The 27,458-nt window shown below is 39.2% G+C and overlaps 1 protein-coding gene across 21 annotated transcripts in view; it reads right to left on the reverse strand.

Moving 5' to 3' along the window:
- The window catches only part of LOC139752858 (actin-binding LIM protein 3-like), an 837,860-nt gene that overhangs the window by 145,909 nt on the left and 664,493 nt on the right, over positions 1 to 27,458 (reverse strand). For 19 of the 21 annotated variants that reach the window (XM_071668853.1, XM_071668857.1, XM_071668856.1 and 16 more), the window contains 3 exons: positions 20,822 to 20,979; positions 10,018 to 10,092; positions 6,834 to 7,029 (listed from right to left, as the gene is read on the reverse strand). In XM_071668853.1, coding sequence (XP_071524954.1) covers positions 6,834 to 7,029; positions 10,018 to 10,092; positions 20,822 to 20,979 — 429 coding nt within the window. Of the gene's footprint in view, positions 1 to 6,833; positions 7,030 to 10,017; positions 10,093 to 14,583; positions 14,623 to 20,821; positions 20,980 to 27,458 lie in introns of all 21 variants that reach the window. The other 2 variants (XM_071668843.1, XM_071668845.1) reach the window with 2 other exon arrangements.

Genomic DNA, 27,458 nt, shown 5'->3' on the forward strand with positions numbered 1-27,458 from the left:
GTTGAGAGGAGCAGAATAGGGTGTTTTGAAAGGTTTAGGTCACATGGAGAGGATGAGTGAGGAAGATTGCCAAGAGGAAATAGTGTCAGAGGTGGAGGGCACGAGAAGTGGGAGACCAAATTGGAGTGTGGAAAGATGGAGGAAAAAGGATTTTGAGTGATCGAGGCCTGAACATGCAGGAGGTGAAAGGTGTGCAAAGGAATAAGTGAATTGAACGAAGTGTATACCGGTGGATCGACGTGCCTGTCATGATTGAAACCCAGAGCATTGAAGTGTCGAGGGTAAACCATGGAAAGTTCTGTGGGGCCTGGATGTGGAAAGGAGCTGTGGTTTCGTGCAGTATTAAATGACAGCTTGAGACTGAGTGTGAACGAAGAGGGCCTTTGTGTTGGACTTTTCCCGCACTACCTCGCACCACATGAAGGGGGAGGGGGTTGCTATTCCATGTGTGGTGAGGTAGCGATGGAAAAAATAAAGGCAGACCGTATGAATTATGTACATGTGTATATATGCATATGTCTGAGTGGTTATATATATGTGTACATTGAGATGTATAGGTTTGTATAATTGCGTGTGTTGACGTGTATGTATATACATGTGTATGTGGTGGGTTGGCCATACTTTCATCTGTTTCCTTGCACTATCCACGCTAACGCGGGAATAGCGACAAAGCAAAATAAAATGAAAAAAAAAATTATTTATTTATTTTGCTTTGCGCTGTCTCCGCTTTGCGAGGTAGCCGCAAGAAACAATAAAGAAATGGCCCAACCCACCCCCATACATATTATAGACATACACGTCCACGACACCAAAAATACATAACCTATATCATCTCAACGATACATATATCTACACACACAGACATATACAAATATACACATTACATCATTCATACTGTCCTCCCTTTATTCAATCCCATCGCCACCGTCTCCACACATGAAATAACAACCCCCTCCCCCCTCAATGAGTGCGAAGTGGCACTAGGAAAAGACAACAAAGCCCATTCGTTCACCACTCAGTCTCTAGCTGACATTAATAATACCGAAACCACAGCTTCCTTTCCACATCCCGACCCCACAGAACTTTCAGTTTACACCAGACGCTCACATGCCCTGGTTCAATCCAATGACAGAACGTTGACCCTGGTAATACCAACACTCGTTCCAATTCACTCTGTTCTTTGCACTCCTTTCACCCTCCTGCATGTTCAGGCCCCGATCACTCAAAATCTTTGTCACTCCATCTTTCCACCTCCAATTGGTCTCCACTTCTCCTCTCCCTCCTCCTCTGACACATATATCCTCATTGTCAATCCTTTCCTCACTCATTTCACTCCAGTGACCAAACCATTTCAAAACACTCTTCTGCTCTCTCAACCACACTCTTTTTGTTACCACACATCTCTCTAACCCTAATTATTACTTACTCGATCAAACCACCTCACACCACATTTGTCCTCAATATCTCATATTCCACACATCAACCCCTCCTGCGCACGAACCCTAACCATAGCCCCACACCTCGCAACATACAACATTGTATGGAAACACTATTCCCTTCAATGCATACCCATTTTTTGCTTCTGAGATAATGTTCGCACTTCCACACATCCATCAAGCTCCCAGGATTTTCGCCCCCTCCTCCACCCTATGATTTTCACTCCGCTTCCAAGGTTTCATCGCTGCCAGATCCACTCCCAGATATTATAAAACACTTCACTTCCTCCAGTTTTTCTCCATTCAAACTTACCTCCCAATTGACCTGACCCTCACCCTGCTGTACCCAAAACTTGCTCTTATTCACATTTACTCATCCAAACTTTCTTGTTCCACACACTTTACCAACTCAGCACAAAGCTTTTGCAGTTTCTCACCTGAATCAGCCACCAGTTGCTGTATCAACACGAACACACCTGCACTCACTTCCTAGTGGAGAGGTAAATGTGAATAAGAGCAAGTTATTATGTACATTAGTTGAGGACAAGTCAATAGGGATTAGTTTTAATGTGGAGAAAAACTGGAGAAGAGAAGTTTAGATATCTGGGAGTGGATTTGTACATGATGGAACAGGGAAGCGGAAGTTGAATCATAGGTGGGGGAGGGGGGGTGAAAGTTCTGGGAGCGGTGAAAAATGTGTGAAGTGCGAGAATGATATCTTGGATCAGCAAAAAAATGGTATGCTTTGAAGAAAAGAGTTCAAACAATGTTATATGGTTTGTCAGGCGGTGGGCTAAAGCTAAGAGTTTGTGTGGAGGAGGTGGATGTTCTTGAAATGACATGTTTGAGAGAGAATATGTGTGTGAGGTGGTTTTGATCGAAGGAAGTAATGAAAGGAAAAGAGAGATGTGTGGTAATAAAAAAGTGGTTGAGAGAGCAGAAAGGCTATTTTATTGAAAATGGTTTTTGGTCACGAAGGAGAGAAGAGTGAGGAAAAGGATTGATAAAGAGGATATATGTGTCCACAGGTGAGGGATCGAGGAGAATGGGAGACCACATTGGAGGTGGAAAAGATGGTGTGAAAAAGATTCAGAGTGATCGGCCCGACATGCGGAGGAGTGAAAGACGTGCAAGCAATAGAGGTGCAATGGCATGATGTGGTATATCGGGGTCGACGTTCTGGTCAACGGATTGAAGCCAGGGCATGTGAAGCATCTGGTAACCATGGGAAAGTTTTGTGGAACCTTGATGTGGAAACGGAACTGTGGTTTCGGTGCATTATACATGACAGCTAAGACTGAGTGTGAACGAATGTGGGCCTTTCATTCGTTTTCCTAGCGCTAAATACTACCGTCGCGCACAAATCGCGGAGGGGGGTTGTCATTTCATTGTGGGGGGAGTAATGTGAATGGCATACAGAGCAGCAGTATCAATATATACATCGAATATATGTATCAGTCAGGGCATGTATATTATGTATACATTGAAATGTATAAGTATGTATAAGTGTGCGTGCGGGCGTGTAATGTATATACAAGTAATGTGGGCAGGTTGGGCCCAATCTATTCATCTTTTTCCTGTGCTATCCGATCACTAACGAGTGAGACAGAAAGTACAATAAAACAAAGAAAAAAAACAATATTATGTGTATATGAGTGGATGGGCCATTCTTCATCTCTTTCCTGGTATAGTTTTGGTGGGAATTTCTAATTCCACAGGAGTATACCATTTTCCTGCTCTAGCATGGATTGCAGCTATGAAGATGCAGGACTCTCAGGTTGCAGTACATATGACAGTCAGAGACTGAGTGTGAATGAATGTGGCCTTTTTTGTCTGTTTTCCTAGCACTAATTCACTGAAGCATGGGGTAGCAATGCTGTTTCCTGTGGGACAAGGTAGTGCCAGGAATGGATGAAGGCAAGTATGCTTATGTACATGTATATATATGTATATGTCTGTACATGTTATGTATATGTATGTATGAGAGTTGGGGTGAGAGAGTATCATTAAATTTTAGGGAGAATAAAAAGATGTTTCTGGGAAGGAGGTAAAATAAAGTTCGTAAGACAAAGAGCAAACAGGTAACTTCAGTGAAGGGAAGCAAATGGGAGGTGATAACAAGTAGTGGTGAAGTGAAAAGGAAGATGGGAGTGAGTATTTTGAAGGTTTGTTGAATGTGTTTGATGATAGAGTGGCAGATATAGGGTGTTTTGGTCGAGGTGGTGTGCAAAGTGAGAGGGTTAGGGAAAATGATTTGGTAAACAGAGAAGATGTAGTAAAAGCTTTGCGGAAGATGAAAGCCGGCAAGGCAGCAGGTTTGGATGGTATTGCAGTGGAATTTATTAAAAATGGGGGTGACTGTATTGTTGACTGGTTGGTAAGGTTATTTAATGTATGTATGACTCATGGTGAGGTGCCTGAGGATTGGCGGAATGCGTGCATAGTGCCATTGTACAAAGGCAAAGGGGATAAGAGTGAGTGCTCAAATTACAGAGGTATAAGTTTGTTGAGTATTCCTGGTAAATTATATGGGAGGGATATTGATTGAGAGGGTGAAGGCATGTACAGAGCATCAGATTGGGGAAGAGCAGTGTGGTTTCAGAAGTGGTAGAGGATGTGTGGATCAGGTGTTTGCTTTGAAGAATGTATGTGAGAAATACTTAGAAAAGCAAATGGATTTGTATGTAGCATTTATGGATCTGGAGAAGGCATATGATAGAGTTGATAGAGATGCTCTGTGGAAGGTATTAAGAATATATGGTGTGGGAGGCAAGTTGTTAGAAGCAGTGAAAAGTTTTTATCGAGGATGTAAGGCATGTGTACGTGTAGGAAGAGAGGAAAGTTATTGGTTCTCAGTGAATGTAGGTTTGCGGCAGGGGTGTGTGATGTCTCCATGGTTGTTTAATTTGTTTATGGATGGGGTTGTTAGGGAGATGAATGCAAGAGTTTTGGAAAGAGGGGCAAGTATGAAGTCTGTTGGGGATGAGAGAGCTTGGGAAGTGAGTCAGTTGTTGTTCGCTGATGATACAGCGCTGGTGGCTGATTCATGTGAGAAACTGCAGAAGCTGGTGACTGAGTTTGGTAAAGTGTGTGAAAGAAGAAAGTTAAGAGTAAATGTGAATAAGAGCAAGGTTATTAGGTACAGTAGGGTTGAGGGTCAAGTCAATTGGGAGGTGAGTTTGAATGGAGAAAAACTGGAGGAAGTGAAGTGTTTTAGATATCTGGGAGTGGATCTGGCAGCGGATGGAACCATGGAAGCGGAAGTGGATCATAGGGTGGGGGAGGGGGCGAAACTTCTGGGAGCCTTGAAGAATGTGTGTAAGTCGAGAACATTATCTCGGAAAGCAAAAATGGGTATGTTTGAAGGAATAGTGGTTCCAACAATGTTGTATGGTTGCGAGGCGTGGGCTATGGATAGAGTTGTGCGCAGGAGGATGGATGTGCTGGAAATGAGATGTTTGAAGAAAATATGTGGTGTGAGGTGGTTTGATCGAGTAAGTAACGTAAGGGTAAGAGAGATGTGTGGAAATAAAAAGAGCGTGGTTGAAAGAGCAGAAGAGGGTGTTTTGAAATGGTTCGGGCACATGGAGAGAATGAGTGAGGAAAGATTGACCAAGAGAATATATGTGTCGGAGGTGGAGGGAACGAGGAGAAGAGGGAGACCAAATTGGAGGTGGAAAGATGGAGTGAAAAAGATTTTGTGTGATCGGGGCCTGAACATGCAGGAGGGTGAAAGGAGGGCTAGGAATAGAGTGATTTGGAGCGATGTGGTATACCGGGGTTGACGTGCTGGCAGTGGATTGAATCAAGGCATGTGAAGCGTCTGGGGTAAACCATGGAAAGCTGTGTAGGTATGTATATTTGCGTGTGTGGACGTATGTATTTACATGTGTATGGGGGTGAGTTGGGCCATTTCTTTCGTCTGTTTCCTTGCGCTACCTCACAAACGCGGGAGACAGCGACAGAGGAAAAAAAAAAAAAAAATAACAAAAGGCACTGACATCAAGCCCTTCTTTCCAACAGATGAGGGAACAATACCCATTGTCAATGGAGTGTAGGATAGTTGAATGGGGATTAAAAACAAAAAAAGTGCAATGTACATTACTTGGAAGTGGTTTAGTCTGACACAAGAGTTCAAATCTTATTCTATGAAATTTGACTTTTAATTGTTTTGTGGTTTTTCTTAGCTTACTTGTGTGTTTTGTTCAAAAGACTGGTTGAATAAGAGCTAATACAGCAAAAAATGAACCATCATCATAGAATAAAGAAGTTCTTAAAGAAAATTGATAGTGCATATTACTTTCTACTGCTCTCCAATGTTTTCATAAATTTGGGACAAAACATGAAGAACCACAATTGTCTTAAATAGGTCTGGCACACTCTCTATGTCTTACCCAGAGCATTCATTTTTTCTTTTTTCATGTTTTTGATCCCTAAACTTCCAGTAATGTATCTAACATGTATATCCACATCTGAAGCCTATGTTTACTTCTAAAATGAAAGCAAACTAGCTAATGACAGTGGTCCAGGAATTGAATATGTTAAAGATGTGGTGCAGGGGTTTGGTAAAGATGAAATTCCTCTTTCACAGCTTCTCCCTAAATGATAGTACACTTTCTTTAACATTAACACTGCAGTTCTGCCCTTTTGTTTTGACACTCAATATAAATCTGAGATGCACAGAACAAAAAGTGCAATGAAAAATCTCTAGCTGAGTCCTATAAGTGGGTATTATAACACTATCCCAGCCTGATCTAACTTCACTAGCCTTCTCTGGTTAGGCCTTATGATCTTAACAAAGCCAGTTCCAACTAAAATTCAAAAAAGTAATAAAGTTATCAATGTGAACCCTGAGAAAATCAGACTCAACCCACAGAATACTAGGTCTGCATGGTATCAACTAAACAGACAAGCACCTGCTTTAAGTAATGATGCCTGAGTAATACACAGAAGTGAAGCCTTACTGACCCTATAGTACCTGGAAATTAAAGAGAACCTAGATTTGAGCATTCTTTTTTTGGTAAACCTGATTTAAAAAAAAAATTTCATTTCCCAACATGGAAAAATAAAAATGGGAGCTAAGATCTTCTTTACAAATTTCAAATAAATTACTAGTTCCAACAATACACAATGAAAAAATTACTCATATAACAGAGTAGCTAGAAAAATGCCCTGAAACAAAGTCTCAAACTTAGATCAGAAATTGAGGCAAAATGGCTGGTTGCAGCAATGAAGCTGTAGTAGTTCCGTGTAGGCTGATATTGCTGCTTTGGGATTTCAGACTCATACCCTAGTTGTGGTTCATCATTCATCCTAGTTTCTTCTATTAGTTATTTACATATGGTCAAAACATTATGATAACATTCAAGTATTCGCATGGTGATTAAATGGACTTACTCGGCGGACGGTGGAAATGTGGAGACTTTGGAGGAGGTCGATCATAAGGGTCCAATGGGCGCTTGAGGTACCCTTGTGATGGCTCGGCAGTAAGATAGGAATAGGTATAGATGCGTGTGATGTCAATGGGGCTTTGAGAGGATTTGTACTCGCGTAGGATCAAACCAGGCGAGCATGTGCGATATGGACCTGAGAACTGGGGTAAAGAGGATAACTTAGCTCATCTTTAAAATATAAAGAAACACAAATAAGTGACTTATGGCTGGAGTACTGAATATGCATACTAGTATTCTAAAGTGACTCACAATCTTTTCATACTTTTTATTCAGCAAGAAATGTTTTAAAACATGCTTGGTAACAAGTTCATTAGAAAGAAATGGGGTATGAAAGTTTTTATGAAATGATGCCAGTTCTTCCCAGTGAATAAGATTTGAATGCAAAAACTATGACCTATCATTTTCAATGAACATACTAAATGAAGAATAAATATTCTTTACATGATGATTTAGGAACAACTGCATTTATCTTCCAATGTTTGCTTTACTTTGAATGCAGACTTACACAATCCTAACAGTGTTGCACCTCCAAAACTGCAATTGCTATCATTTGTTTGACTAATAAACCATCCCATGTACTTCTGGCAGGTATGCCCATACGGTCTTCATTATTTCATATCAAATGAGTTCTGTAACATCCACAAACACATTAATGGTTGGTATGTGGATATGTCTAATATTCCATAACCAAACCTTTAATGGTAACTTCGTGCTGTTTCATCCAATATTAATTTATGCCTTGAAACTTTTCTGACTTTGCACCATCGGATACTGCATTTTGACAAGAAATGAAGTGACTACAGTTATACATCATGTCTGCTTTTCAATAGGTAAATGCTTTCTTGCACATCTTGTTTAACAAGGTACTTCTTTTCATACAAGTCACATGAAGGGACTTGTTCTATAATTGATTATGAATTCTTTGGAAATAATTTCCAGTTATTCAGTTTTGTAAACGCAGAACCTGTCGATCAGCTCAAGTTCATTTATAGATGCTCTTAAGATTGTTAATGACATCCATTTTCATGTCCTTCCATTGTTTACTAAGGTACAGGACATTATGGTGGAAGCTGTATATGTATATATCACTGTATCATTCCTTGGTGTAATAAAATAATGGGACATAAAAGCATGTTGTACGATTACAATTGCACTTACATATCATCAAAATGCACATAATACCTCAAATTTCTCTAGTTTGAATACATCCTCTAGTTATTCAGTCGGTCCACAAAATATCAACATTATGTCGATAAAAAATAATACTCTACGAGAATGAACTTAACCTTAAGGTATAAGAAAATAAAAAAAATCCCTCTCCTCTCACTGAGTTTATTCTAATTACAATCATAGTTCTGAATTTCTCTTTACTTTAATATTACATCAGAACATATCTAAATTACATTTCTTGATACTAATGCAAAATCATGAAAATTTAGTTCAACTGTACACTTATGTTGAAAGGCATGTCTTGTTTGCATGAATGCTGATAAAGTTCCTCTTCTATGCAGTGTTTCTAAGTGTTGAAAACTACTGATGTTCCTGAGTTTGCTAATTATCAATGGTTAATATGCCCTTCTTCACATTATGTCAATATCATCTGAATACTGTACACTGTACATTTATCAAAGCTAACATGACATATACTAACAACTGGGATGCAAATAAATTTTAAAACTAGAGAAATTTTTCTTTATATTGACAAGAATCCTACAAATCAAGTTTATTTTACACACTGTTTTTATGGAAAGGTTTACAAATTTAACCCTCAAACAGCAGGAACGACAAAAAAATTCCATTAAGCAGTGTTAAAAAATATAAAAGCTAAATCATTCTTTTCCTCTGTGAAATATGATATTAGCACTCAAAAGTATGAAAATATATGCAGAAAGTTATATCATTACCTACGTCATGGCCTAGTCCAGTGATGAGTAAGCACCAAGAAGGGATGTGAATGACTCATCTGATAGCTCCTAATACAACAGAAAATTGTGTAGATGATGTTTCTTTATTTCTATTGGGCTTGTTTTCCAAATGTACTCTAATTTCAAACACAGACACATTGTTAGAGGTAAATAACATATCTAAAAATATCACACCTTTCACACAAATATTCAGTGTAAAGGAGACTGGTTAGCAAATGTGGAAAGGAAATTGAAGGATTTGTTTCTTTCTTTATTCTGAACACTAATTTCATGCACACTCTTATTTCATACAAAAGTGGAAGAAAATTAACCAGATAAAAACTGAAACACTATACCTTTCACACAACATACAACTGTGAGTGAATTGAGAGGTTGCCCTGTGCAGGGAGGATATTAGAGATCTGTTTCTTTGGAAATAGTCTACATCTTTAATTATCATCTCTTACCAATGTCCTCTATCACTCCAGGATTACATACTGAAAATTAAGCATAGTTATAACATAGCTTCTTCCATATGCATATGTTCACTGGCAATACCTCCCTCGCAGGGTGCCCCCTCCTCATGTAATTGTGTAAATCACCCTGCAAGTCTCATATTTCTTTTCATTTACTTTGTTATTCATTTTCATTCATCTTATTCATCTTTATTCTCCTCATTCACTAATACTCATCATAAATGTTTCTCCTAATAATATAGGTTATCTAAGTCATGAAATTTCCACAGGGTCACTGGGTACACATGACCTGCATGCAGACAACTCACATTGGTGGTTGTGGGGGATCCTGAGGGGGGTAGCAGAACTTTTTCATGTACCTTCCTGGATATCTAAAAAACATGCAAGAAATGTAAGTGCAATGCTTGATGTCTGCCTTGTTTTTCTAACAGAACCTTAATTGGTGTCAGTTGCATTTCCCTAAGATGTCGCCTGCTGTTTAAGGGTTAGTGATGCTAACCCTGAGCAACAATTTATCTTTTCACATACAACTGAATGTTCCAAGCAACCACTATTTGAAACTTGTGTTTTTGTAAAATGCCAGAGTAGTGGTGATGAGGGTACAAAATAGGTTGTCAATGTTCTAACCCATCATATATATTATCATTACTATTGTAAAATCTTAAGAGTATCTGAAATATTAAGAAGCTAGAAGTACGAACCTAAAGAGCAAACTATGCTTAAAAACTACTGAAAAATCAAAACGCACCTTCCGGTTCAGGCTGTTATAGGGGCTATAGGAGCGGAAGGATCCATTAAGGCTTGGCGTGCGGGATCGAGAAAACTGAAATAAATGGTTAACAAAACTAAAATAAATCTATGCATGCATACAAATGGGGGCTTGTCTGGAAAATATTGTACATGCTCATATTCATGAAAATTAGGTCATTTAACTAATTACTGAAATAAAAAGGCATTTCATCGCCACCCCCAGCTTCAGCGAGGTGGTGCCAGGAAAAGACAAAAAAGGCCACATTTGTTCACACTCACTCTCTAGCTGTCATTTGTGATGCATCAAAACCACAGCTCCCCATCTGGGCCCCACGGACCTTTCCATGGTTTACCCCAGACATTTCACATGCCTTGGTTCAGTCCACTGACAGCACGTTGACCCCAGTATGCCACATCGTTCCAATTCACTCTATTCCTTGCATGCATCTCACCCTCCTTTATGTTTAGGCCCTGATCTCTTAAACTCTTTTCCACTCCATCCTTTCACTTTCAATTTGGTCTCCCACTTCTTGTTCCCTCCACCTCTGACACATATATTCTCTTTGTCAATCTTTCCTCTCATTCTCTCCATATGTCCAAACCATTTCAACACACCCTCTTCTGTTCTCTCAACCACATTCATTTTATTTCCACAAATTTCTCTCACTCTTTCATTACTTACTCGATCAAACTTCTCTCAACCACACTCATTTTATTTCCACAAATTTCTCTCACTCTTTCATTACTTACTCGATCAAACCACCTCACATTACACATTGTCCACAAACATTTCATTTCCAACAGAGGCACCCTCCTCAGTACAACCCTATCTATAGCACATGCTCGAAACCATGTAACATTGTTGGAACTACTATTCCTTCAAATATACCCTTTTTTGCTCTCTGAGATAATGTTCTCTCCTTCCACACATTCTTCATCGCTCCCAGAACCTTTGCCCTCTTGCCCTCCCTATGACTCAATTCTGCTTCCATGATTCTGTTTGCTGCTAAGTCCACTCCCAGATATCTAAAACATTTCACTTCCTCCAGTTTTTCTCTATTCAAACTTACATCCCAATTAACCTGTCCCTCAACCCTACTGAGCCCATTAACCTTACTCTTATTCACATTTACTCACAAGTCTCTCCTTTTACACACTTTTCCAAAATCAGTCACCAACTTCTGCAGTTTCTCACCTGAATCAATCACTAAAGCTGTATCATCAGTGAACAACAACCGACTCACTTCCCAGGCCTTCTCAACCCCAACAGACTGTATACTCACCCCCTCTCCAAAACTCCTGCATTCACCTCCCTAACCACCCCATCCATAAACAAATTAAACAACCATGGGGACATCACACATCCCCGCCGCAGACTAACATTCACTAGGAACCAATCACTCTCCTCTCTTCCTACTCGTACACATGCCTTATATTCTATCATTATCCTTGATCGCTGTTTCCCTTGTCAGGGAGGAAGCGGCAGAAAACAGACGAAGAATGGCCCATCCACTCATATATAAGTATATATACATAAATGCCCATACACACACATATACATACACTACGTATACATAACAACATACACATACACATACATATATACATATGTGCAAATTCATACCTGCTTGCCTGCATCAATTCCTGTCGCTACCCTGTCCCACAGAAAACAGCATTGCTACCCCCTGCTTCAGCAAGGTAGCAACAGGAAAACAGACAAAAAAGACCACATTCGTTCACAGCTCCCTAACCACATCCAGGCTCCACAGGTCTTTCCATGGTTTACCCCAGACATTTCACATGCCCTAGCTCAGTCCATTGACAGCTCGTCAACCCAAGTATACTACATCGTTCCAATGTACTCTATTCCTTGCATGTCTCTAACCCTCCTGTATGTTCAGGTCCCGATCGCTCAGAATCTTTTTCACTCCATCCTTCCACCTCCAATGTGTTGTAAAAGGCGACTAAAAGAGGAGGGAGTGGGGGGGGCTGGAAATCCTCCCCTCCAGTTTTTACTTTCCTAAAAGAAGGAACAGAGAAGGGGCCAAGTGAGGATTTTCCCCCTCAGACTCAGTCCTCTGTTCTTAACGCTACCTGGCTAATGCGGGAGATGGCAAATATGTATGGGAAAAAAAAAAAAAAAAAAATTTTTGAAAGCCTTAAAAAAACAATGAAAAAAATAAAAACATGTACAGTATGGGGTCAGGAACATGCCAAAAAACAAAAACTAAACTATCACAGTAATAAAAAACAGTAAAACCTTTAGGTAGCATACAGTATCTTAACTGAAACTTTTCTCATAATCTTATGAATGTGTATGTTTATAAATGAATGTAATGAATTTCTACTGTATATACTGGTCCTTAATATCAAATGAGAAAAATTACTATTACAAAAACAGAGGTAACTCTTGCAGCATAAGGTACTGTATATTATTCATTCAATATCTAAACATAAAACTCATTATATTTGAGAATAACATCTTATTTCATGAAAGAATTATATTGAAACAAAAGCTTTGGATCACATGACCATCAGTCTTTGATATTCCTATTCACAAATATCAAAGTGACACCTACTTTGATGAGCACGAGAACATTCAGAAGTATATGTGTGCACACTGATGACAATGACAATAGCCAAAAGAACAACACAGAAAATGTAATGGTAAGTTTCTCTCTCAAGCCATCATGAAGAAAAAGTACAATAGTTTTGACAAAGGAGAGACTTTTAACTGCTATGTTATGATCTGAGTTAAGGAAACATGTTTCACTATCAACAGGAAGCTCCCCTGGATGTCAAAATACTACTATATCAGAAAACTGTTTAGAGTATCCACCAAATATTATGTAACAAACCCTATGGCTTAGACCATCAGTGAGTTGCCACCTCATGCCTAACTCATGTGAGGAATACCCCCCCCCTGCACTGGTAGGCTAAGTAGTTGTTTGCTGAGCTTGAAAGCCAGTAATAACTTTATATAAAAGTAAGACAAACAGTAGGTGTAATGGATTACTTTTAGTACTTGCAATCATCAAAAGGAGGCATATCACTCTTGAACCAAAATTTCCTTTCCACTTCATATTTCATAAATTGTATGTTCTTCCTTTGAGTTAGCTATATGCCACCGAGTTATAAGAAACCAACAAACTTCAAGTGGACCACCACCTGAGAATTTTCAACCTACCTTCACTTCTCTCCAAGTCCAAACCATTACAGCACACCTACTTCAGCTCTCTCAACCACACTCTTTGTATCAACACAGCTCTCTCTTACCCTTTTATTACACACTTGATCAACTAACTGGCAACAAGATGCAAAATGTTTAGTTTGCCAGTAGGATTCTGTTCAGTGAATGGTTTGTTTGTGAAGGCTGAGAATGTGCATGCCATGGTGCTATTTGTTAGGTATTTGTTCTGGAGGTGAAGGGGTTTGTGATGAGGTTTGGGGAGTTGCTGTCCGAGTTGCTGATGCGAAAATGTTCTAAGTACTCTATAATGAATATACTGTGGAGATGATACCATCAAGTGTAGCTGGAACATCTGATGGAATAGTGCTTTTTGGTGACAAAGACATCTGGCACTGTGGACAGAGGTATACTGATGGCCTAAGGTTTGGGTTAATACACCAACTAATAATTTAGCCTGGATAACTACTGATTGACTGAATCCTGGGGCCTGTAGCATAGTGGCTCCTTAAGACTTACAAGGTTCACTGGTAATTTGATAGTCTTTCTGGTCTTTCCTGAATGGTGAGGCATGCAGTTTCAACTTCTGAACTCAAAGGAAAAAAATACTACAAAATTACACACACTGACCAAAAAAAATGTCCACAATTCCGATTAAGTAGTAAAGGTACGAAAAATCTTTTGTTCTTTAGAACCTAATTCAATGAGTATCAAAACATCCAAACATTATATAATGTAATTTATAATAAGCATACTTCAAATGTACGTAAAACTACATTCAATAATGCCTAAATCTGAAAGTTAGTATTCTATATGTGCATTTGTAATATCTGGATGGGTGCTATGAGACTTGGTATATAGGAAAACACGCCTACAAAACACTAATAATGTGAGATAATTACAACATTAGCAATGCAATAATTCATTAGGAAATGAAAATGGAAAGAACCACAAAACAAAGTCAGGGAAGTGAAACACTTTACATCTGGCAACTGAGGGAACCAATCATATTTCCAGTCACACTATTGCAACAAATCAAAAATTTGATCTAAAAAATAAAGATGTGTCATTTAAAATATAATTTTCATCGCTAGATAACACAAAACAAATGTAATTGTTTAAAACTATTCTCAACTACAATTGGCTCCTCATTTCTAGGTATCCATCAGTGACCACATCAGTGATCACAGTTACTCCTAGTCTACTTTTATAGTGAATCTATGCTCATTTGAAGTACCCACTACTGTCATAATCACTGAACAAGTCACGCATTGATACTTGAGTTAGTTGTTGCACTTTTAAAACAAAATAAATTAGTGAAAAGGCAATGACAATCTTAAATTGACTAAGTGGTCATGTGCACTCAGTAAGGCATACCCTCCGCCATCTTCCCGTGGATTCTACAGTTTCGATAAACTGTTGAGATGAAAACTGCATCATTATACCACATATGATATGCCTGTAATGTTATAAAATCTGCAAAATTAATTCAAGAACATGACATATCTAGAAATAAAGGTATTTCTGTGAGTTCACACAAACTATATATGTAATGAATCATTCACTGCACAACATAAAATTAACAAAGATTCTTCATATGAACTTTATATTATCTTTATTACAGTAATGATGATAAAGACAATAAAAATCTCAGTTTTCTGTGTTACATATTGGACATGCTCTTTCTTGCATTCAGAGCAGGTTGGTGCAAACATAGCCTCATCTTTCTCAAGTATTTTGATAATCAACATTGTGTAAATACTGGTATCAATGACAAAACAAAATTGCATAGAGTAATAGATACAGATTCTTGCAAAGTACAGTGTGGCCTTCACCTATTCTGCTGTATCACATAGAACATACATGAAATTAAGACTGGCTATATGCATTAAATCTGTAACATATCATTAAGAATAGGCTATTTGAGGAGAAACCTATCGATAATCATGAAAATTCAGGAAATCTGAAAAATAACCTAATCTAGAAATGCAACCTTAACACTTACAGATGCACCAAGCCCATCTAAAGCTTAATTTGGTTAAGTCCAGATCATTTGTAAATCAATGCTTTTATCAGCAGGGAAAAACATGCTGATGAATTTTTCTTACCTGATGACAAATTTCTTATCTCTCCAATGGCTACTGAAGGGTGCACTAATATTGAAAGGAAGTATGCCATTGGGTTAGAAGTTATTTATATTAGTATTACCTTATCATCATTCATTTATATGTATAAATCTTTCTCTAACTTTCAATACTGAAATATTTACTATCCCTAGAAATACTTGAGAATAGTAAGACTGTATGTTTGTTAGGGATCAAGACTTCTGTAGCAAAAAGGAAATCAGGGCACAGCAAAAAAATGCCTGATTATATCAAATATACCCTGAAATCAGATCAAGCAGATCAAGGGTGAGGAAGCCTGTACACGTGGACCAATCACTCCTCAGGGAATCTGATAACAGCTACCAAAATTGAAAATTAACAGACTACTCTGCCATGATTGTCAATGGGATTTCACCTCTCATCCAAGTTATAGTTCCATGCAGCAGCGATGGCACAAACAAGCCATTCATTGTTTGATGGTCTAGCTTAACCAGCAATCCTCACCATGATTATCAATATCACTTTTTTATACTTGTATGCTGTTTCCTGTGAGGTAATGCCATGAACAGACAAAGAAAGGCCCCATTTGCTCATATCCATTCTGTATCTGACATGTAAATATATTAACACAACAGCCCCTTATCCACAACCAAGCCCCACAGATCTTCTTATGGTTTTGCTTCATATGCCATGGTTCAGTCCACTATAAGCACATTGCCCCCTGTACTTTTTTATAGAATATTATTATTCATTAAACTTAATTGCTGTTTCCTGTGTCAGCAAAGGTAGTGCCAAGAAACAGATGAAGAATGGCCCATTCACTCATTTACACATATGTATACATAATGCCATACACACACATATACATACATATACAGTGTCGGCGGAAAGAAATGACTCCTCCCACTGAAACGCAATGGAAAATACATCTCAAAAAAGACCGCCACAAACCACCTTATGTTAGCCGTGGCTCTCTCTGGCGACATCTGGAATGTTTTCATGCCTCGAGCGTAGCCCAGGGAGACTGACTGCCCCAGTTGCATGAAAACTCTGCAGTGTGTGGGCATATCATTTTAGCACTCCTGCCTGTGCTACCTCCCAGATACCGCCCAACACATTTCGTGTCCCCATAGTTCCCCACATCAGTAAATATGGGTCGAACCATGACGTCGAATTAGGAGAGGTCCCGTATCCTTGCTTTGAAGGAGGAAAACATTTCCATTAAAGATATTTGTGCCTGAGTTGGACTTCCTCGGTTGACTGTCTTGAGGCTTCTCGCTGCCGGAAGGGAGCTTGGCCCCAACCAGGTTCCAGCCCCTAAACCACGCTATGGGAGGCCAAGAAAAACCTCTCAGAAGACAGACAATATCCTATGGCGTGAAGTGTTGAAAAACCCATTTATTACGTCCACAGAACTCAAGAAAATGTACCCTGAGCTGCTAGGAAACGTTGCTACCTGCACCATTCAAGAACACTTGCAGCGTCACCTCCACCTCCCGTCACGACACGCAGCAGTGAAGCCACTTGTAACAGCCGGCATGAAGCGCCATAGACTTCAATTTGCATGAAGATACCAAGACTGGACCCCAGAGAAATAGATGCAGACCTGTTTTTCCGATGAATCGATCTTCAAGACAGTACGTGTTTATGTTAAGCGCTGCCGCCGAAGTCCAAACTCCAACCGCTACCATCCTAGATACACCGCAAAAGTCATCGAACATCCTCCTTCAGTAATGGTTTGGAGAATTTTCAGTGGCACCAACGGAGCTGGGGACTTATTTTTTCTCCCTAAAAACGAGACAATGCGTGCTGCAAATTATTTGGATGTGCTGAAGGATCACATGCACCATTTCTATGATCTTCATTGGCCCGAAGGCTGTTTTATGCCTGATGGGGCCCCTTGTCATGGCTCAGACCTCGTCAAAAAGTGGCTGGAGGACACAAAAATCGAATTGCTTGAGTGGCCGGGAAATTCCCCAGATCTTAACGGGATTGAGAATGCCTGGGCACACATCAAGCATGAGTTTTCCCTTATCCAGACGACGTCTGTCCCACACCTAAAAGAGGCGATCACCAAGGTGTGGAAAAATATTGACAAAGAATACTTCAGATCCTTGGCCAGGAGCATGCCAGACCGTCTTGAAGAAGTTAGGAAGCTCAGAGGAGACATCACGAAGTATTAGGATGAATAAAAATACCCTGATTGATCATTTTCTTCACCTATTTCCCTATTTCCCATATTTTGTTTTCATTGTGGGTGTCATTTCTTTCCGCCGACACTGTACATATGCATTTAAGTATATCTATAGATGAAAGCTGGCAAGGCAGCAGGTTTGGATGGTATTGCAGTGGAATTTATTAAAAAAGGGGGTGACTGTATTGTTGACTGGTTGGTAAGGTTATTTAATGTATGTATGATTCATGGTGAGGTGCCTGAGGATTGGCGGAATGCGTGCATAGTGCCATTGAATAAAGGCAAAGAGGATAAGAGTGAGTGCTCAAATTACAGAGGTATAAGTTTGCTGAGTATTCCTGGGAAATTATATGGGAGGGTATTGATTGAGAGGGTGAAGGCATGTACAGAGCATCAGATTGGGGAAGAGCAGTGTGGTTTCAGAAGTGGTAGAGGATGTGTGGATCAGGTGTTTGCTTTGAAGAATGTATGTGAGAAATACTTAGAAAAACAAATGGATTTGTATGTAGCATTTATAGATCTGGAGAAGGCATATGATAGAGTTGATAGAGATGCTCTGTGGAAGGTTTTAAGATTATATGGTGTGGGAGGCAAGTTGTTAGAGGCAGTGAAAAGTTTTTATCGAGGATGTAAGGCATGTGTACATGTGGGAAGAGAGGAAAGTGATTGGTTCTCAGTGAATGTGGGTTTGCGGCAGGGGTGTGTGATGTCTCCATGGTTGTTTAATTTGTTTATGGATGGGGTTGTTAGGGAGGTGAATGCAAGAGTTTTGGAAAGAGGGGCAAGTATGCAGTCTGTTCTGGATGAGAGAGCTTGGGAAGTGAGTCAGTTGTTGTTCGCTGATGATACAGCGCTGGTGGCTGATTCATGTAAGAAACTGCAGAAGCTGGTGACTGAGTTTGGTAAAGAGTGTGAAAGAAGAAAGTTAAGAGTAAAATGTGAATAAGAGCAAGGTTATTAGGTACAGTAGGGTTGAGGGTCAAGTCAAGTGGGAGGTAAGTTTGAATGGAGAAAAACTGGAGGAAGTAAGTGTTTTAGATATCTGGGAGTGGATCTGGCAGTGGATGGAACCATGGAAGCGGAAGTGAATCATAGGGTGGGGGAGGGGGCGAAAATCCTGGGAGCCTTGAAGAATGTGTGGAAGTCGAGAACATTATCTCGGAAAGCACAAATGGGTATGTTTGAAGGAATAGTGGTTCCAACAATGTTGTATGGTTGCGAGGCGTGGGCTATGGATAGAGTTGTGCGCAGGAGGGTGGATGTGCTGGAAATGAGATGTTTGAGGACAATGTGTGGTGTGAGGTGGTTTGATCAAGTAAGTAATGTAAGGGTAAGAGAGATGTGTGGAAATAAAAAGAGCATGGTTGAGAGAGCAGAAGAGGGTGTTTTGAAATGGTTTGGGCACATGGAGAGAATGAGTGAGGAAAGATTGACCAAGAGGATATGTGTGTCGGAGGTGGAGGGAACGAGGAGAAGTGGGAGACCAAATTTCAGGTGGAAAGATGGAGTGAAAAAGATTTTGTGTGATCGGGGCCTGAACATGCAGGAGGGTGAAAGGAGGGCAAGGAATAGAGTGAATTGGATCGATGTGGTATACCGGGGTTGACGTGCTGTCAGTGGATTGAATCAGGGCATGTGAAGCGTCTGGGGTAAACCATGGAAAGCTGTGTGGGGCCTGGATGTGGAAAGGGAGCTGTGGTTTCGGGCATTATTGCATGACAGCTAGAGACTGAGTGTGAACGAATGAGGCCTTTGTTGTCTTTTCCTAGTGCTACCCCGCTCACATGAGGGGGGAGGGGGATGGTATTCCATGTGTGGCGAGGTGGCGATGGGAATGAATAAAGGCAGACAGTGTGAATTGTGTGCATGGGTATATATGTATGTGTCTGTGTGTGTATATATATGTGTACACTGAGATGTATAGGTATGTATATTTGTGTGTGTGCACGTGTGTGTATATACATGTGTATGGGGGGGGGGTGGTTGGGCCATTTCCTTCGTCTGTTTCCTTGCGCTACCTCGCAAACGCAGGAGACAGTGACAAAGCAAAATAAATAAATAAAATAAAAAAATAATAAAAACAGTATTCCCAATCATCAGTCCTTTTTCAGCACATAAATCTACAAGCTCCTCACCATTTCCATTTACAACATTGAACACCCCATGCACACCAATTATTCCCTCAACTGCCACATTACTCACCTTTGCATTCAAATCACCCATCACTATAACCCGGTCTCGTGCATCAAAACCGCTAACACACTCATTTAGCTGCTCCCAAAACACTTGCCTCTCATGATCTTTCTTCTCATGCCCAGGTGCATATGCACCAATAATCACCCACCTCTCTCCATCAACTTTCAATTTTACCCATATTAATCGAGAATTTACTTTCTTACATTCTATCACATACTCCCACAACTCCTGTTTCAGGAGTATTGCTACTCCTTCCCTTGCTCTTGTCCTCTCACTAACCCCTGACTTCACTCCCCAGACATTTCCAAACCACTCTTCCCCTTTACCCTTGAGCTTCGTTTCACTCAGAGCCAAAACATCCAGGTTCCTTTCTTCAAACATACTACCTATCTCTCCTTTTTTCACATCTTGGTTACATCCACACACATTTAGGCACCCCACTCTGAGCCTTATCATTGCTTATCAATATCATCAAGTTGACATTTCTATTAATACCGTCTTCTGTTTAGCAATTTCAATTTATCTATGGTTACTTAAACGGATTAGGGTCAATTCAGTTTCATCAATATGTCATGTTGAGTATATCTAATTTTTTCCTCTGGGAAAAAAAGGGTATAAGTTGAATGTACTCATTTCAATTATTTGCAATTTGCATCAAGCATCATTCTTGGGTCAAGGTTGCATTTCTAGTATATATTTCATGACTGAACTTTTTAGGATTTCTAGACATTTGCCCCTTATTCTCATCTTATGTGGGTTTACTGAACCAATTTCCATCCAAGTTGAGACATAATCTTCTGCCACTCACACGGCAGTTTCTGATCAAAGTAAAATCCCTCTCTAACATTAAATGTTAATCCTAAATTGTTTCATCAGTGATAGGTGTTAGTATTTGGAATAATTAATAAATTTCTTGTTTCTACAGTGTGCAGTTGTCTATCAGGATTAGACATCAAGTCTGAGCCATGTGTTTTAATATTCTTTTTGAAAAATAATTCTAATAATTAAAAAATATACATTATATAAAATTACATATATATATAACACAGAAAGTTGAGACAGAAACGACAAAAATCTATAGTCAAACCCAAAACCTTTCTTCACTACTAACAGTACCCACCTGTGTTTCTGAAGCTGTAGAGCTCATGCCATCAAAGTCACGTTCTCTATCAGCTTTCTGTTCCCCATTAATGTGATGACCATTAGAGAGTGAACCATTCAGGACTGTACCATTTTCTGTGGGTCCAGGACCACAGCGAGGGTGCCATATTGCCGTGCCTATAATTTCACAAGCACACTTTATTCAGCTGCATTTCTGATCCACTACTGTGTATCAAATAATAATGTAATTATTCTTTTTTATAAATCATAACATACATGAAATTCCTTAAAATTATTCAGAACAAGATTCTTGCAATGACATGAGGAAACAGAGTAGAGGAGTGCTGGAGGGAAAGAAATGGGAGAAGAATGTGTGGAATGGTGTATGCAAGGGAGGCATGTAAGAATATGAATAAGTGGACTCTTTTGCTGTGGCCATCCCCTTGATGGGAATTCCCAAAGGAAATGGGTTTCAAAGATATAGGTACTTTCTTGACCTTAATTTCTGTGAATGCTTTATTTGATCTAGACCAATTTTTGTTACAAAGATTCCGTGTTGTGAACTTGTTGTGAGGCCCTTAATTTCTGTGAATGCTTTCTTTGATCTAGATCAATTTTTGAGAGAAGGATTCCATGTTTGTGAACTTGTTACAAAGTATCTAAATTAGTTGACTTGTTCAGAATTCATACTGGAATCAGTATAATCACAATCACAATTAAAATCATGACCAGAATACTAAAAGTGTACGATAAAAACTCTGTGTTGTTATGATTACTCAAAAACAGTTTGAAACATATGCTTATTATATTTTCACATTAGCCAATATCCTTTGGATTATGGTGATTATAAATATATGCAAATCATACAATCATGTTATAGAGATGAAAAATATATCTTTCCACCTATGGTCTTTAACTCCATTCCCATTTACAAAGCAATAACAGTGGAAATAGCTTCTCATCTCATAAACATATCCTCAGCTGACGTCCAATATGTTTATGAGGATATGACTTCCTTTTATCAAAGCACTTCTCTAATCATTCACCACAAACAGGAAGCTGGTGTGCTGAGACAGATCAATTTCTCCATTCATCACCACCTTCACACACATACACACACCTCCATAGCACATGGGAACCTCATCAAAATACTTTTTGGCCTTCAACAGTTCATAAAGTGCCTCTGTCCACCTCGTTCATGTCTATTTTTCCTAACATCTTCAAACATGCAACTAAAAACCTTCTCCAGCCTGTCACTTACCATGCAATATCATAAGACCATAATATACAAGAATTTCCTTAAATTTCCCTCTATACATTTCTATAATTACTTCAGATATCTTCATTTTTCTATTCTCAGTCTACGCTGTATAAGTTATCTACTACCATTGTTCTTAACCTATATCCTACAGCCATTATATGTTATGATATTTCATTTTCTGTTCACCACAGCTGGTAAGTATATGAACAATATTTCATTACTGCCTACCTCCTCCTCTATGGCATGATGAACAGCTTAATTAAACACTCAAGATGGCATCACATGCATTGATACCAAACACTATAACCTATATATTTTCCTTGCATTGGTCACTCCAAGTGAAAATGGTACCTGTGCCCTCTAGCATGATAATCACTGTAATTGTAATACTCTTACAAAATAATAGATACTAGAGATGAAAATCCTTTGTACTCCACACTCTACTGCTTATGCCAGGCAGTGGATGACCACATCTTTAAAGGATGCATCGCACATATAGGCAATTTCTTTCCAGGATGAGTTGTATATCGCTTATCTGAATAATCATATTCTATTAAATCCTTATAAATCTATGGAAATATATATTTTGAAAATATACCCTACATGTACACTGGATACTAAGACTACTAAAGTAAGAGGGTTAATTTTGACTTACCTAATCAAGGCAAACAAAGGTTTCACATCAAAATGGAGTCAGAACAAACACTAACATGCATGTCTCGCCGCACTCTGAACTTAAATTCTTCCCATTAGTCAGAGTTCCAGGTATATCCAACCTTTCTCCCAAATATAATTCTACTATCAACTTAAGACTACCTACTTCTATCCTTGTTAGTAATTGCACCTAAATATCTAAACAATTATATCTTATATTCCCAATCGAAAAGATAAAATATTAATGCCTCTCTCAAAATATAATGCACCTTACACAGACTTGAAATAACTTTCAACATCCTCCACCTACAATCATCACAAAAGTGACATACTAATTGGTATACCCAGCTACTTTGATTTAGTAAATGGCATTATCCATATACAATAACTTCACTTCTATCTATCTATCTATATCTCTGATGCTTGTTCCAATTGGAACTCCCTCAAGGGGGTGGTCACATCAACAAAGACACCATAACAAGTAAACTCCAGAGCCACATCTTAGCCTTTATGTCACACCCTTAACAGGCCACTGGCAGAGGGCAACTCTAGCAAAGTGTTTGCAGAGACTCCAATCATGGTGACATTACACAGCCCTGAAACATTTTAGCATTTACTCCACACTATCTTATACCACCATCTATTCTTACACATGCATCATTTCTAACTATATTTTTTGCCAACTGCATTCACATATCATCCATGAACACTATATCTAAAGCATTTCAAAATCTTTTCTCATTAGTATTAATGTAGGCCTTTCTAAATCCATGAATACTATATAATCTTTCTTTTTCTTTTTCTCTACTGCAGTGAAACTTTGCTAATTCCAATCTCACTAATTTGGTTCTTAGTTGATTCATATGAGAACTTCTACATATTTTCATCTGGACTGGATTAGCAGAGCCAATTTACGATCAATAATTCATAAAAAGCTTATTAACCAAGACTCAACCATAACACATATGACAAAATCTGTATGCAGCTTGTAACAAAAAGGCAATGCTAAGGGTGTCTTAAAGGCAATAAAGTATATCAAGTCTGCATGGCTGTGGCTTGCTGGAGAGAAGATAACAAATGGTAACAAAGGGGTATGAAATAACTGCAGAGAAACAGGGAAGGCCTTGAAGTGCATACAGGGAGGAAAAATTAAATGCCTGGGTTCAGCAATGTAGGAAGCTAGGTTGCGAATTGGGTATAAATCTCACATAAATAGGAAAGTCTTGTGTGAGCGTAATTACACCCCTAAGAATACACCTGCCAAGACAGAAGGGAAATACATTTCCCTCAGGTAAGTTCACCTGGGTGTAATTCACTAATATACATACATATGCAAACTTATACTCTTGCTCACAAGATGAAACGTGCTGGAAGATATTGTAAATGCAAACAGATCAATTCTTTTTTTCATACTCCATCGTTGTTTCCTGCATTAGCGGGGAAGCACCAGAAACAAAAGAAGAAAGCATAATAATGTGGCATAAAGTGAATTTGGAAAGGGGACATGGTAAAGAATGAAATCATTTGAAAGACAATAATGTAAGTAATTCACCTGATAGGTGAATAACTGAATTTGCTCATAAAATATCACCATGTATAACATATTGAAAGGAATAGGCTGGCATAAATGATTTACAGTAGTAAAGATGTGGGAACAAGGAAAAGATGTAAGCCACAAAAGAAATGGACAGATGCACTACATGAATTCAGATGAGGATGCCAGTGGAGAGATTATGGATCACATGCCTGATCAATCAGCTTGGTAAAGAGAAGGAAATAAATATGAATTGTGGTTATGAGAAAGCTTTTTTTCATTTGAGTACAGTGGAAAAAAATAAAGATACATGAAAGTATCCTGAGAAGCTGTATGAATCTGATTCACTGAAGTCAATTATAAGTGATATAAAGAAAGTTAAGAGTAAATGTGGATAAGAGCAAGGTTATTAGGTACAGTAGGGTTGAGGGTCAAGTCAATTGGGAGGTAAGTTTGAATGGAGAAAAACTGGAGGAAGTAAAGTGTTTTAGATATCTGGGAGTGGATCTGGCAGCGGATGGAACCTTGGAAGCGGAAGTGAATCATAGGGTGGGGGAGGGGGCGAAAATCCTGGGAGCCTTGAAGAATGTGTGGAAGTCGAGAACATTATCTCGGAAAGCAAAAATGGGTATGTTTGAAGGAATAGTGGTTCCAACAATGTTGTATGGTTGCGAGGCGTGGGCTATGGATAGAGTTGTGCGCAGGAGGGTGGATGTGCTGGAAATGAGATGTTTGAGGACAATGTGTGGTGTGAGGTGGTTTGATCGAGTAAGTAATGTAATGGTAAGAGAGATGTGTGGAAATAAAAAGAGCGTGGTTGAGAGAGCAGAAGAGGGTGTTTTGAAATGGTTTGGGCACATGGAGAGAATGAGTGAGGAAAGATTGACCAAGAGGATATATGTGTCGGAGGTGGAGGGAACGAGGAGAAGTGGGAGACCAAATTTTAGGTAGAAAGATGGAGTGAAAAAGATTTTGTGTGATCGGGGCCTGAACATGCAGGAGGGTGAAAGGAGGGCAAGGAATAGAGTGAATTGGATCGATGTGGTATACCGGGGTTGACGTGCTGTCAGTGGATTGAATCAGGGCATGTGAAGCGTCTGTGGTAAACCATGGAAAGCTGTGTGGGGCCTGGATGTGGAAAGGGAGCTGTGGTTTTGGGCATTATTGCATGACAGCTAGAGACTGAGTGTGAACGAATGAGGCCTTTGTTGTCTTTTCCTAGTGCTACCTCGCACACATGAGGGGGGAGGGGGATAGTATTCCATGTGTGGCGAGGTGACGATGGGAATGAATAAAGGCAGACAGTGTGAATTGTGTGCATGGGTATACATGTATGTGTCTGTGTGTGTATATATATATGTGTACATTGAGATGTATAGGTATGTATATTTGCGTGTGTGGACGTGTATGTATATACATTGTGGATGGGGATGGGTTGGGCCATTTCTTTCGTCTGTTTCCTTGCGCTACCTCGCAAACGCGGGAGACAGCGACAAAGCAAAATAAAAAAAAAAGAAAAGAAATTTCCCACGCCAAATGCTGATTGTATCAAAGGATGAATTGCTGTTAAGTCGATCTCTGACATTAAGGCTTTCTAGTGATCCTGAATCCATGTGTCATGCAGTGTGGCTTTCTCTGGGCCAAACTTGGTCTTGAAATTTCATTTAATCTACACCTAGGAGCTGGTGGAGCATATAAATCTGATTTTCCATTTTAGGCCCCTGGATTGATGGCACCAGTTCCACTGTGCTGAGTTTTGCACATTTTCTGCCCCAATACAGAAAATGCCATTTCAGATCTTGGTGCTGGTTGATGTGTCACTTCCTGGTATGGTCTCCTATCAGAACTTGATAAATTATCAGCCTTCTTCAAGATCACTGCAAGTACTCATGTTTCTTTGCACTGATAGTACTCTCCAACCAATTTTTTCCTTATGATGACCTTCTCTGAATCTTATCTGCTAAATGTGGGTGTTCAGCATCTACATAAGCCTTCAGTCATCTTCATATCAGAAGCTCAGAAGGTGCCCTATGCACCATATTATGTGTAGATCTGTAGTACACTAAAAATATAGTCTAGTGATTCCATAACATCCATTTTTGTGATTTGTCTTTATCACCTCCTCAAAGATATGAATACATAACAATTTCCCAACTAGGACTTTGATGAACTGGCACCAATGAAAGTCAAACACAAAGGTCATGAGGTAAAAACTCCAAAGAGTAATAAAAGCATAAAGTTTGGAGGTGTGAACCTACAGAAATAAGTAATGGGGAATGACAGCTGCATGGAGTCACCATGATTACAAACTAATGATATTACAGGACAGGGTTTGTTGCTGGGTTTCTATAAACAGCCTCAAAGATATCACAGTAGGTAAAGGAAATCCTGGAGACTAAAGATGCTAACAGGGCTTCATCTGAAGAAGAGAAATTCCTTAAAAACAACCAATCTCTTATTTGCAGGCATTCAACTTTTCCATATGAGAAGGCTACAGATTCTTGTATCAAATGCCTACACCTGTGCTAACTGCACTTTTGACTACACTATGTATTCAATACAACACTACTAATTCAACCCTTTTTCATAATCTAGCTCAATCCCCACCTCCAATGAAGCCTACAACAATTTACACTGCTAAAGAAAACATTAAAACAACGAATCACTCTAGTCTCAACCAACTCTGATAAGTGATTTTCTTTCTTTAAAAAAAAAAAAAAAAAAAAAAAAAAAAAAAAAAAAAAATGATGACATGCAGTAGTTAGTAGGCAGTCAATGACCAGGGAAGTATATTACCAGTACTACCCGCCTGGGTACTGGGAGGGCAGTGACTCTGTGTAGTAGCCAGCACTTCAGTGGTTGTCAAGTTGCACTCCTTTGACCTAGGTAGCTGTCTTTTCTTTCTGCCTCATCTACATATAGACTACTGCATTCTGTCCACAAACATACAATCTCTCCTTGTCATACAGAGCACTTGACAACACTTAACTCTGACAACAATTAACTCATTCATTCTTCGTATCTCAAGATTTTTGTGCGGTGAGCACTACATGCTAACCCTGTCTCTTGGCAAAATGTTATGCGCAACATATGGAAGCAGTAGTTAGGAACATTTAGGCAGCAGCATTAGGCAGAAGTAGTAGGAAGGAATATCAGGCAGGAACATGTGAAAGAAGTCAGTGCGAACATTAAGAAGGAGCCTTTGCA

The sequence above is a fragment of the Panulirus ornatus genome, chromosome 13 (assembly GCF_036320965.1).
Source record: "Panulirus ornatus isolate Po-2019 chromosome 13, ASM3632096v1, whole genome shotgun sequence".
Taxonomy (NCBI): Eukaryota; Metazoa; Arthropoda; class Malacostraca; order Decapoda; family Palinuridae; genus Panulirus; species Panulirus ornatus.